The following is a 14,551-nucleotide window of genomic DNA, read 5'->3' as shown; positions in this document are numbered from 1 at the left end:
CCAGTTTGGATCCTGGGCACGGACATGGCACTGCTCATCAAGCCAGTCTGAGGTGGTGTCCCACATAACAGAACCAGAAGGACCTACAACTAGAAGATACAACTATATACTGGGGGGCTTTGGGGAGAAGAAGAAGAAAAAAAACAAAGATTGGCAAGAGATTTTAGCTCAGGTGCCAATCTTAAACAAAAAAATAAGAAATCTTTAAGCAGCTCACCCTTCCTTGACTAGAGAGCACACTGATGTGTGAAGGTGTATAGATTACAGATGTTCAATTACATTTTGGGGGAAACAGTTCACTACTGGCGATAGTCGTGTTATCAAAGACTAAGTTGTATTTAGACTAGTTGAAAAACATTAGTGACAGAGCCAGCACTCACAGATCCAGGAGGTTACTATCAAACAGGTAGTAGAATTCAAAACTGGTGTGATCAGTTACATAGTGATCCACTCTTTGGAAATTAACCATATATAAAGGAATTAAAATTAATTTCCCAGCCATTCTATCTCACTATGGCAGTTGTTAGGATGGGATATGAAATGTGACAATGTTAGGGGAAGGGAGATAGAGAGGAACTAAAACCTTAGTGACTTGGTATTATGGATAAAGATTAGGCAGGACTTAAGGTGACAGAGGGAGCTGGTTCTTTCCTCTCTGATATTTTAGAGCAAATATATTTTAAAATGGGATTCATGTGGACTCTTTGTGGTGAACATATGGATGTTCACTGTACAGTTCTTTTAACTTTTCTGTCTGTTTGATTACAAGCCCATGTATTTACCCTAGAGGGGCTCCACAGAGGATATAGTAACACTAATTCATTTCTTTCCACATAACTTATCTGTCATACTAAGAAGCATATTAAATATTTCAGAAACGAAAGCTAGTAAATATCCATATTGCTAGTAGTTTAATCTTGGGGTCTCACCAAAATGATCCTCTCCAACATCTGGGCTGTCTGACCAACCGCCTCGCTCAGACCACGACTTAATTTTTCGTTCTCCTCTACCAGGGACCGATTCTTCTCCATCAGGGATTGTAGATTCTCTGATGGTTCTACACTAAAACAAAGAAAGTAACATATTAGAAAAATACTTGATTGATAACACCTATATCAAAGGTGGATAAAAATATATCCCATACGCCTTTTGAGTAGGGCGGTTGGTTTAAAATTACCCCCCAAAAGTCTGGAAAAAGTGTGTCCATTCCAATATATTCTCCCAATCAGTCAGTATATTGGATGAATAAGAAACATATGCCTGAAATACTCTAAATTAGTGATTTGGAGAACGGTAATAATTAAAGTCAGATATGGTTGGAACAGGAATGACTAACCTCTACCCTTGGCTCTTGGTTTAGGATCTTTCTATTTGTGCCATGAAGGTAAGAAGTGAAGGCTAACTGTAGCTAAGATACATATTCTCTCCCTCTTCTTCTCTTCTTCCCACTCTCAATCCCTCATTAAAGATTAGGGAAGTAGGAAAAGAAGACATATGGAGGAGGTAAAAGTGACACTGCTTAGGGTCAAAAGTTAGCCTCATCAGCATAAGTCAATTACCTAGTTACTATAACGTTTAGGGAAATAGCATTTAAGAAGTCAGAAAGTTGAAATGATGACCAGTGGCCACTAAGAGCACATTTCACAATTCTGCATAAATACATGCTCCCTTCTAAGTGCTTGCCTTGCTTGAGAATGATGACCCATAGCCTCCTGTTCATTTGTCTACCAATTTTAAATTGCTTAGAGTGGGTGGCAACAATGGTTTCCATTTCAAATAGGAGTGGAAAGGAGGAACAGAAATAGCTTGATGGAATGTATGTAGAGATAAAAACCTTTGGAATTTATGCAGATTACTTGATATCAGTTCCAAACTAATTAAGTAGACCAACAAGAAGTTAAGTTTTTGGGGTTATTTTGTAATCCACTGGGAGTAAATGTTCAAAACTGGAAAACAGGACGGGTGAAAAAAGATCAGATGTGAAGATTTGATCTGAAGGATACTGAAAGGAAAAATGAATAGCTGTCAAGGCTATAATAAAGAGAAAAAAAGGACAAGGAACAGCTGTTCTCAATCTCAATAAAGGATAGAAAAGGGTTTCAGGAATAGATGCCCTCTCATCCAGCTTAAGACCTCCACGAATTCTTACAGAAGACCTTAGCATGCTCTTTATCAAAAAGTTAATAGCAGGACCACACCATAAGGTCTCATATTACACTCTTGAGAATTTATTAAGACTCTTATGAAGGAATGTTCAATTAAAATGTGGATTATAAAAATGAACTATCAGTAAATTTAGTGTTAATTTACGTTGCTCTGATATTTCCTTATTTTCTCATTGTAATTAAACTGAAAACTTCCATGCATCGTTCGTGTAAGTTGTTAAGGTCCAAAGTAATGATACTTTTAACTCAATAGCTTTTTTCCCCTAAAAATGTCCAAGGTTTCTCTAAATGGAGGATAATATAACAGAAAACCAATGTTTCCTCTTTCACATGCTATTTAATTGCCAATGCCAGAAATTCAAGTTAGCTGAGCATGTGGAAATTGACAAACACTTGCAGAAAATCAGTACAAAAGCTTCAATGACACACATTCAAAAAGAAAAAAATATAATCCAAGGACAAAAAGCAAAAAAAAAAAAACTCAACATGTATATAAACTGTACATTTTGTAAAAAACTTAGCGAAATGTCTCTAAAAATATAAGTACATATTTTTAAGAAAAGAAGTAGCATCTTTATTTCTCTGTAAAACATTGAACAATTGAGTTCAACTGTTTGATTCATTAACGGTTTCTAAGACTCTATTACTTTTGTAGCTGAAACGATATCCTATAATATATTCTAGGTAGTTGGAAGTCTGAAATGGTTTTCATTAGTCTTGTCTTACATGAAACAGGACTGTGCTAAATTGAAAGGAAAGGAAAATGGACAAATTGCTTCTAAACTGGGTATACTAGAATAGGTCCTTAAGAGACTCCAGCTTTCCTTAGTTTCTTTATCCAACACTCTTAAAATATTATTAGAAAACCGAGATTAAATTACCCAAAGGGAGAGAATTACAAAGAGAGGTTGGCCATCTCTGGGTGATGAAATTATGGCAATTTTAATATTTATTCTTTATACTTTTCTAAGTGTCCTACAAGAAGCAATGTATCACTTTTATAATCAGAAAAAAATGATTGAGTTATTAAAAATAAGGATGTTAAAAGAAAATAGGCTCACATCATACATAAGAATAAACTCCAAAAGGAAAAATGAAATGTAAAAAATAAAACTGACCTCAATACTAGAAGAAAACATGGATGAATTCCTCTTTAACCTTGGTGTAGGGAAAGGCTTTCTAACTATGAACCAAAATCCAGAAGCATGGGGAGAATAAACAGTGTAGCCACTTTGGAAAACAGTTTGGCAGTTTCTTAAAAAGTTAAACATATGATCCAGCAATTCCACTGCTAGGTATCTACCCAATAAAAAACATATGTCCATACAAAAATTTGCAAGTGAATGTTCATAGCAGCATAATTCAGAATAGCCCAAAAGTTGAAACAACCCAAAAGTCTATCAACTGGTAAATGGATAGACAAAATGTGGTATATACAGACAATGGAATACTATTCAGCAATATGAAGGAATGAAGTATTGATACATGCTATAACATGAATGAGTCTCAAAAACATTATAGGTGAGAGAAGCCAGACAAAAAGTCCACATACTGCATGATTCCACATATATGATATGTCCACAGTAGGCAAACCTATAGAGACAGAAAGTAGCTTAATGGCTGCCTAGGGCTGGGAGTGGGAATAGGAGTGACTGCAAATGGGTACGAGGGATCTTTTTGGGGTGACGGAAATGTTCTAAAATTGGATTGTAGTGATAGTTGTATAACTCTGTAAATTTACTAAAACTCATTGAATTGTACGCTTAAAATGAGTGAATTTTATGGTATGTAAATTATATCCCAATAAAGCTGCTAAAAAATCCAGAGGCAATTAAAAAACAATTGATAAACTTTCTACTATATAAAAATTAAAGTTTTTCCATGACAAAAAGAACACCATGAACAAAGTAAAAGAGAACAAACTAGAAGAAAATATTTGTAACACACACTGCTTACAAAGGACTAATATCACTAATATATAAAGAACTCTTAAAAACAAGGGCTCAAATTAGGGTAGCTATTACAAAAAAACAAAACAGAAAATAAGCGTTGACAAGGACGGAGAAGTCAAAACCCTTGTGCACTGCTGGTAGGAATATAAAATGGTGCAACCACTATGGAAAACAGTATGGTGATTCAATTAAAAAATTAAAAATAGAGTAACTATATGATCCGGTTATTTCACTTCTGGGTATATACCCAAAGGAATTGAAACCAGGATCTCAAAGAGATATTTGCACACTCTTGTTCATAGCAGCATTATTTACAATAGCTAAAAGGAAGAAGCAACCCGTATCCATTGACAGATGAATGGATACACAACATGTGGAATATTATTCAGCCTTTAAAAGGAAGGAAATTCTGACACATGCTACAACATGGATGAAACTTGAAGACACTAGGCTAAGTGAAACAAGACAGTCACAAAGGACAAATATTGTATGATTGCACACATATGAGGTACTTAGAGTAATCCAATGAAATGAAAGTAGAATGGTAGTTGCCAAGGGTTGGGGGAGGGGAAGTGGGGAGTTATTGTTTAGTGGGTACAGAGTTTCAGTTTTGCAAGAAGAAAAAAGTTTTGGAGATGGATGGTGGTGATGGTTACACAACACTGTGAATATACTTAATGCCACTGAATCGTATACTTAAAAATGGCTAAAATGGTAAATTTTACATTATGTATATTTTACCACAATTTTTTTAAAAAGGGCCAAAATATAAAAAAATCTGATAGAAAAAATGGGACACATGAACAGACAATTCACCAGAAAAAGAGATAACAGTGGCCCTGAAACACGTGAAAAAATGTTCAAACCCACTCATAATTAAAGAAATACAAATTAAAACAACACTGAGTCTTTCTTACCTATCAGATTGGCAAAAACGGAAAAAGTTTGACAACACGTTGTATTGGCAAGGCTGTAGGGAAACAAGCACTCTCACATTGCTGTTAGGAATGCAAATTGGTATAACCCTTCTGGAGGGGAATATGGCAATACTGAACAAAACCACACATGTACTTACCTTTTGCCCTAGCAATCCCATTTCCAGAAATCTACCCTGAAGATAAATCACTAACAATATGAAAATATACACACACAAGGTTATTCATTGCAGCATATTTTTTCTTTTTCCTTTTTTTTTTTTTAAAGATTTTATTTTTTTCCTTTTTCTCCCCAAAGCCCCCCGGTACATAGTTGTATATTCTTCGTTGTGGGTCCTTCTAGCTGTGGCATGTGGGACGCTGCCTCAGCATGGCTTGATGAGCAGTGCCATGTCTGTGCCCAGGATTCGAACCAATGAAACACTGGGCTGCCTGCAGCGGAGTGCGTGAACTTAACCAGTCGGCCACGGGGCCAGCCCCTCATTGCAGCATATTTTTAAATTGCAAAATACTGAAAACTACCTAAATGCTCACACATAGGAGAGAGGTTGACTTAGTACGCATGGCACATGTACATAATAAGAGTACCATGCAGCCATAAAAAAGAATGAGGAAGACTTCTATGACCTGTTAAGAAATGATTTCCAGGAAATACTGAAAAAGGCAAAGCCACAAAGAGTTATCTATAGAATACTACCATTCATATGAGAAAAAGGGGATATGAAAAAGTACACAAGTATCTGCTCACTTGTACAAAAGAAATATAGGAAGGCTAAACCAGAAACTAAAGAGATTGGTTAAATACAGGGGCAGGGAGACTAGTGGTGGAAAAGAGGTGGAAATAAGGGTGGAATGGGAACAGGGTAGCAGGGACAAAGAGGGAATGAAACTTCTCTGAGTATACGTATTTTTTCCTTTTTAAAAGTGTTGTGGTAAAAAACATATAACATAAAATTTACCATCTTAACCATTTTTAAGGGTCCAGTTCAGTAGTGTTAAGTATATTCATATTGTTGTGCAATGGGTCCCTAGAACTTTTTCATCTTGCAAAACTAAAATTCCATACACATTAAATAACAACTCCCATTCCATCCACCAACCCCGGTCTATTAAAGTTTTCTGCCATTGCACTTACTTATAGAATGTTCTTTACCTTCACCTATATGGACATAGACCTTCACCTATATTTTCTTCTAGTTCTCTTGTGGGTTTTTTTCTTTTTTTTAAATTGTGGTAAAAAACACATAACCTAAAACTTACCATTTTAACCATTTCTAAGTACACAGTTGAGTAGCATTAAGTATATTTACATTGTTGTGAAACAGATCTCCAGAACTTTTTCATCTTGCAAACTGAAACTATATAGCCATTAAATAACAACTTGCTTTTTGCCCCTCCCCTCAGGCCTTAGTTACCACCATTCTACTTTCTGTTTCTACAAACTTGACTACTTTATTAGATACCTCGCATAAGTGGAATCATATAATATTTGTCTTTTTGTGACTGGCTTATTTCACTTAGCACAATGTCCTCAAGTTTCATTCATGTTGTAACATGTGATAGGATTTCCTTCCTTTTTAAGGCTGAATACCACTCCATTGTAGGTATATACCACATTTTGTTTATCCCTTCATCCACTGATGGACATTTGTGTTGCTTCCACCTCCTGGCTATTGTGAGTAGTGCTGTTATGAACCTGGGTGTGCAAATACCTCTTCAAGACCCTGCTTTCAGTTCTTTTGGACATATACCCAGAAGTGGGATTGCTGGATCATATGGTACTCCTATTTTTAATTTTTTGAGGAACTTCCATCCTGTTTTCTACAGCAGTTACACCATTTTACAATCCCTCTAACTATGCACAAAGGTTCTAATTTCTCCACAACCTCCTCACATCATTGCCAACATTTGCTATTTTCTGTTTTGATAGCCATCCTAACGGGTGTGCAGTGATATCTCATTGTGGTTTTGATTTGCATTTCTCTGCTCTGAGTATATCTTTTCGTATAACTCTGACTCTTGGACCATCATAATGTTTTACATACCCAAAATATAAACAAATAATTAAAACCAACCATGATGTAGGGGGGACCCAAAATGGAATACAAACACTAACTGTGGGAAATGCTATTTTGCTTGGATACTCTAAGCCTAAAGACAAAAACAACTGTACATAAATGCTGTAATCTAGTTCATAAAAGTGTTTCTCATCAGAGTATGGGCTAGCAATTCTGAAACTACTTTATGTGTATACCACAACTGAACAAGTGAGTAAATAGATTGCAGATAATAAGAGCTGGTTTCTCACTGTTGGAGAAAGAAGTTATAGATAAAGAGAGGAGGAAGGCTAAAATGAACCCTGTAGTGTTACACTGGAATCAGAGTTAACAGTATAAAATCATGGTTTTTAATATATATACAGGTAGATATAAAAATATAGATATGAGTATGTGTGTGGGTTACTATACATATGGATATTTCCTAGCTCTACTTGAAGAGAGGGTCTAGAAGTAGTGACACCTCAGTAACAATCAGCACACAGCGCCCAGATCTGGTTTCTAAATAGTATTTTCCAATTTAGAACAGGGCTCCTTGGAGATATGGCAGGGAAAATACAAGATGGGTGTAGAACATCTTGTGGAAATGCTCAAAAACTTGAGGGCGTGTTTAAGAACACAAGAGCCACCCTGAAGAGGCTCCTAGTGAACAAAGCAGGAACAATTTGAGCAAGAAAACAAATAATGATAGCATTGTATGTTAACCCACAAAATAAAATAAATACCCATGAGTATTTATATATATTATATGGATATAAATAAATAATCAAATAGATAAATGAGGAGAGGAGACAGCTCTTCTTCATAGTAGAATTCTAATTAATACATTTCTGAGGCTAGAATCCATGCTCTTTCATCCCATCAGGCTGCCTCAAAACTAACTAGCTAAGTCCTAAATAGCCAGCAAGTTTGGTAAGATCCCTACCTTGACACCAAGAGCTACCAGAAACTTTAGTATATTAGGTGAAAACAACCATCAGGAGAAATAGCCTCTGCTAGAATACACATTTAAAATTAATCTGCAACTCTTACTTTATAGATCCAGGCAGGGTACCTCCATGGGCTTGTAGCAACAAGACCTGTAGCTGTTGTACCTGGGAAAAGCAAAGAACAGTTAGCTAGTAACCAATCAAAAGCTACTTACCCCTTATCAGTGAATTAGCACCACAATTAGCAGTAGGGTAATTTTACTCAATACCTACGAAATCTAAGGCATATCTTAGCTATTACAGAAAGCATCAGGGTTGATAATTCAATGATAAAAAGGACAAGATGAGTTGTCTCTTTTACCTAAGCATCTTAATGAGTTTTTATTGAGCATTTATTTTTTAAAAATCACTCAGCACTGGGGTAGGCAATGTAGGGCAATATGAGAATAAACTCCCATGGTTTATTCTCAAGTTGACAATCCAGTTGATGAAGACAAGCCTAGGGCCTGAAACAGTAGGAAATGATATAAGACAGAAGATGCTAAGTCATCAAGTATAGTTAAGTACTTTAGGGTTCTAAGAAGCAAATTAATGAAATCCCAAAACATCAAAAGAAGGCTTAATGGGGCCGGATGTTAAACCAGAGCACAGGCCGCAGTCATCCTCTCTCATTCCCTCCCATAACAAAAGAGGAGCTGCCTGCCTCCCAGGACTAGTGTCTTCCTTTGTGCTTTGGATTCCAACTCTTTCTGTCTCCTCATGAATCTTACTCTGCTTATTATTTCTTCTTTCTTCTATGTCTTCAACTTCTCCCTTTCTACAGGATCCTTTCTATTAAGATTAAAACATGTTCAAGTCTCTCTCATCTTAAAAGAAAACAAAAGCACCCTTCCCAATCCCACTTCCTATCTCTCCTGCCCTATTTCTCGCCTTCATAAAGTTCAACAGTCTACACCCGTTGCCTCCATTCCTTTATGCTCATCTCTCTCACCTGCTCCTCAACTTACTTCAATTTGATTTCTGCCCACAGTATTCCACTGAAATAACTCTTGCTAAAGTCACCAATAATCTGCATGTCACCGCATTCCAAGGGCATTTTTCAGTCTTCATTTTACGTGACTTGTTGGTAGCATTTGGCTTACCAGACAGTATACTCTCCTGCTTTTTCTTCTATTCTTCTAGCTGATCTTCTAAGTCCCTTCCTTGGTTCATCTTCACTCCAATTGTCCTTTAAATGATAAAGTTTCTCAAAGCTCAGTGTCAGTCTTCTCGCTGTATACTCTCTCCTTAATGTCTCATTTCTGCCTATGGTTTAAATCACTATCTATAAACCAGTGACTCCTAAATTTATCTCAAACACAGATCTTTCTGAATTTAGACCTTTATGTTAACTATCTACTTAATATTTCCACTTAGTTGTCTGCTATCCCCCAGACTGGTCCTTCCCCAGTGCATTCCAGGTCAGTGAATATGTAGTTTCACATGCCAGAAATCTGAGCATCATACTCTCATCCCCTTATCTAATCCACTGCTCACTTCTTTCTCTCACCACCACCACCACCTCCCTAAGTCTATGCCACCATTTATCTCTCACTTGGATCATTGCAGTAACTTCTTCAATAGTCTCTATGAATCTACTCTTGCTCCACCATAATCTATTTCCACACAGTAGCCAGACCAACTTTTAAAAATGTAAATTATCAATGTTACCACCCTGCTTAAAATCATTTTTTTTGGTGAGGAAGATTAGCCCTGAGCTAACATCTGGTGCCAGTCCTCCTCTTGTTTTGCTTGAGGAAGATCAGCCCTGAGCTAACATCTGTGCCAATCTTCCTCCACTTTACGTGTGGGTTGCAGCCACAGCATGGCTGATGAGTGGTGTAGGTCCATGCTGGGGATCTGAACCTGCAAACCTGGCCTGCCAAAGCAGAGCATGCCAAACTTAATCACTATGCCACTGGGCCAGCCCCTTAAACTCATTTTTAACATAGTCCATGAGGCCTTAATCAGGCCTCTACTTCTTCTCTACTCTCATATTAGAATACTTCTTCCTTGCTCTCTCTACTTTAGCCACGCTGGCATTCTCTGAGTTCTTCAAATGCGCTATAATCCTTCCTAACTCAGGACCTTTGCAGACTTGCTACAGTCATGCACCACATAACGACATTTTTGTCGACGACAGACTGCATATACGACGGTGGTCTCATAAGATTAGTACCATATAGTCTAGTAGGCTATACCATCTAGGCTTGTGCAAGTACCTCTGTGATGTTTGCACAATGACGAAATCACCTAATGATGCATGACTACATATGCCTGGCACTGTTCTAAGTGCTTTACATGTATTAACTCATTTAACCCTCGCAAAAACCCTATGAAGCAGGCGCTATTATCATTATTTCCATTTTATAGTTAGGGAAACTGAAGCACAGAGAAATTGCCCAAGGTACACAGCTAGTGAGTTATAGAGCTAGGATTTGAACCTGGGCAGTTTGGCTGCAGTGTCAATGCTCTTAACCACTATATTTTGCTACACATCCTATTTCTTTTCCCTAAAATCCTCTTCCTTCTTTTCTGCATAGATAATTCCTACTCAATCCCTCAAATCTCAGCTCAAAATGTTGCTACCTCAGGGAAGCCTTCTCAGATTAGATAAACAACAGAGGTTCCATACTTTCATAGCACCCTATAGCACACTAGCCCAGTTATAATATGTTGCTATGATTATGTGTCTAGTGTTTGTCTCTCCCACTAGACAATAAGTCCTGTGAAGGCAGAAACTGTCTGCCTTGCTCAACTATGAATCCCAGGACAGTATCTGGCACATAATAGTGCTCAATAAATATTTATTGTTGGAATGAATGAACAAATAAATGACTAGCAAGAAGAGCAGTTTTGGCAATAGGAATACACATGAAAGAAAATAGAGAGGCAAAACTGAGTATGGTATTTTATAATTGAGATGATACTGTGAACAGGTAAATTACTTATATTTTCTACAATGGCCCCTCAGAGGGAAGGAGATAAAGGAGGAGAAGGGGAGGGAAGAAAGATTAACTGAATAGTAGTTATTATCACTGAGGAGGAAGGCCAGAGATGGAGTGAGCACTGGACAGTTGGGAAACACTAGATTCCCAGTGGAAAGAGTACTATACCCTGGAAGGCAAGAGAACTTGACCGCTCCCCCCTCCCCCGCCCCGCCCAGCCTGGGTCAATCTAACTACTTGCTTTCTCAGATCCTCTATCAGGGCTGCTGAGCTGTTTCACAACCAGTTGTATGGATACCATCACAAATTCATGCTCCTAGTCAGTTACCTCACCTGTTTTTGTGATTTCAAGGCTTCTGTGGTCTCCTCAATCCCTCTATCCTATTATCTGCTTGCTTGCTCTTAGAAGACGACTTTGCCTCCTACTTCACTGAGAAGATAAAGGTCATCAAGCTGAAAATCCCTCAATTTCCTTTCTTCTCCCTCTAAATTAGTGTCACTATATGCTTCCTATCCTAACCTCTTTTCTTCTAGTCTTGGGGACAGGTATCGCCTCTACTGTCTAAAGCAAATCCCTTTTTATTTCTGCTCAGGATCTCAACTACTTAGAAATGGCACCTTATCAACTAGTCCCTATTTTCAGTTTCACTCTCTCCCAAATGGTTCCTCCACTTGTTGAAGTCTCTTTCATATTTTAAAAACAAGGATCTACATCCCTTGACCCTTGACTACCTAGCTATTGCCTTCTTTCATCTTGCTTTCTTGAAAGAAGAGCCTTTCAGCTTCCTCCACTTCTTAATCTAGCATTCACTATCCATCCCACAGTAATCTGCTCCTATCATTCCCCTGACCATCTTCTCACCAAGGTCACCAGCAGCCTCCTTGTTGATTAAAAAAAAAAAAATCAATGGACTCTTTTCAATCCTTATCTTACTTTACAAGTTTACACTTTTGACGACCTTCCTTGAAACTTTCTTCCCTTGTCTTCCATGACACCATTGGTTTTCTTCCTAAGTTCTTAGTTGCTCCTTCTTAGTCTCTCTTCTTGTCTTCCCTCCTTCCCCCATTCCTTAAATGCTGCTGTTCCCCCAGAGTCCTGTCTTTGGGCTTCTTCTCTTCTTGGCCATTCGCTCATTCAGCAAATATTTAGTGAGTGCCTTTAATGTGCTAGGCACTCTTTGATTTTATCCACTACATAACTTCAGATACCATCTAAATGCTGATGACTCTCAAATCTGTATCTTCAGCTCAGACCTCTCTCCATTAAACCCATATAGACAGTTATCTTTGGACAATTCTACTTAGATGCTCCCCCAAGCTCTTCAAATTCAAAATGCCCAAAACTGAATTTCATCATTTCCATTTTCCTACATGATCCTGTTTTACTTCCTGTATTCCCTGACTCAATGATTGTTACTACCATTTATTCAGTAGTACAAGTAAGAAATCTGGGAATCAATCTTGATTCTTCCCACCCACCCTTCCACATCAAAGTTGTTATCAAGTAGACCCTATACATTCTACCTCCTTGTTTTGTTTTGTTTCCTAATTTGTCCCCTTCTCTTCATCACTACTGCTGCTATCTTTAGTTCAGGCCATAGTTCTCACCTGGATTATTATAACAGCCTAATTTATTTTCTACTTCTAGTCATGCCCACTCCTAATCCACTTTCTCTATACTTGCTAAAATGATCTCCCTAAAATACACATGTTACCATGTCACCCTCTTACTTAAAATCTTTCAATGGTTCCCCATAGCTTTCAGATTGAATTCCAAATTCCTTAACAAGTTATATGGGGACCTTCAGGATCTGATCCCTGCCTACCTCTCTTGCCTTTTTATGAAATCTCCAATGTCACTGCCCAATCTTAAACATGACAACAAACATGTTAATAGGAGTTACTTTATGATTTCCCCTAGCCAACATAATGTTTAACCAACATCTCTAAACTTCTGGTAGAGGAGAAGCTGAGAAACAGAAGCTCTATCATTCCACTCACATACTTGTAATATTTCCCATCAAATTTTAAGTCTCTTATACCTGTTGCTTCAGATGATTAAGTTCAGCTGTCTGGGGATCAATATTAACAATGGGTTTGTTCTTGATTTTTCTTGCTCTGTCAGCATAGCGAAGGGTATTTAATGTTTCCTCTAGATTGGAGTCAGCAGGACTCACACAGGCTATCATAAGAGTATGGCTATTACCTCCTAGAGAATCTGAAAAAGAACAATGGAAGGAAGTGAAATCAAACAAGTAGGATGCAAGCAAAGCTGTCCAATTGGGTTGGTGACTTCAAACTCAGAGGTGTAAGAAAGAAAATTCTTAAGTATCTACAAATTTCCTATTTGTACTAATATAAAAACACTAAGATTTCCGATGTGTAAAATGATATAGTTTAGAATCCTATTGCCTGTGTCCTCATTCTCAAAAGAGACTGTGATTTCAGCAGTTAATCAGGCTAAAACAGCTGGGGCCCAGCCCAAGTAAGTTAGGAGCCACTATTGGGATTAAACATTCTTAGGATGCCCCCTCTAGGTAGGTTTTAACTCCTCAAGGAATTCTACTTATCAGCAATAATAAAGAAACAGTAACCAGGTTCATTTTCAGGTACAAAGTACTAAGTACAGTTGGCATTCTACAGATTTCTTGGCTCTCGTATATGAAAACATCTTTCCATTATCTTAGAAGCCTGCTTACCAACAGTTCTCTCTCCTATTTATCAGTTAGACAGCTCTGTGAGTCCAAAAATCTTGTTTTTTAAATGTTCTATCTTTACTTTCTCAGCACTATCATTCTGAGGTACTCTCTTATTTTTAGAGGCGCTTTAGGCTTACCTTGAAGCAGTCGCGTCAACTTGGAATCTCTGTAGGGCACAAAGCCACCCTTTTTGTCATCTCCAAGAGCACTGATTACATTTCCCAAGCATAGGAGGCCTCGGTTAATATTAATACCTAATAGCAGGAAACAAAATTTAAATTGCTTGGTAAAATATCTAACATATACCTACACGTATCCTGAGAAAGAGAAAAGAAAGAAAGACCCCATAGAAATATTAAGCCATCAACCTTAAGGAATCCTGTTAATCCTGTTCACTTTTCTGATAGTGCCTCTTTAAGTAAAGTACAAAGGACAAAGGTCCAAATGTTGGATATGCACAACTGAGTCTGTTGGCACTTCTTGTCCTTTCCCACGGAAACAAAGCAGATAGACAGGGAAGTATCACCATGACAATAACCATTTGTATAGTTATTTACTTTTTATATCCATTATCACACTTAATCCTTAAATTAGTGCTGTGAAATTAGATAAACAGCTAATTTTTATTTCCATTATTTTTACTATCATTCTTATTTTACAGATAAGAAAACTAGCTCAGGTTATTTATGACTTGTCGAAGGTTAAACAGCTGGTATGTGGTAGGTCTGAGATTCCATCTCAGGATTTCAGCCAAGTCCTATGTTCTTTCTATTATATCACACTGGAATACCTTTCTTTTCGTTGCTTTGAAAGGGTAAAGATTCTTA

At 37.4% G+C, this 14,551-nt stretch overlaps 1 protein-coding gene across 6 annotated transcripts in view; it reads right to left on the bottom strand.

Moving 5' to 3' along the window:
* Positions 1 to 14,551, bottom strand: part of KIF4A (kinesin family member 4A) — a 121,361-nt gene that overhangs the window by 55,807 nt on the left and 51,003 nt on the right. For all 6 annotated transcript variants that reach the window (XR_011535851.1, XM_070603898.1, XM_070603903.1 and 3 more), the window contains exons 8-11: positions 13,862 to 13,978; positions 13,068 to 13,243; positions 8,142 to 8,203; positions 930 to 1,062 (exon numbers count right to left, since the gene is read on the bottom strand). Coding sequence is in view for 5 of the 6 variants with exons in the window: in XM_070603898.1 (XP_070459999.1) it covers positions 930 to 1,062; positions 8,142 to 8,203; positions 13,068 to 13,243; positions 13,862 to 13,978 (488 nt within the window). In the remaining variant the exon portion in view is untranslated. The remainder of the gene's footprint in view (positions 1 to 929; positions 1,063 to 8,141; positions 8,204 to 13,067; positions 13,244 to 13,861; positions 13,979 to 14,551) is intronic.

This window comes from Equus przewalskii, chromosome X, assembly GCF_037783145.1.
Source record: "Equus przewalskii isolate Varuska chromosome X, EquPr2, whole genome shotgun sequence".
NCBI classification, from domain to species: domain Eukaryota; kingdom Metazoa; phylum Chordata; class Mammalia; order Perissodactyla; family Equidae; genus Equus; species Equus przewalskii.
The sequence above is the reverse complement of the archived record's forward strand: the minus strand, read 5'-3'. Positions and strand labels throughout refer to the sequence as shown.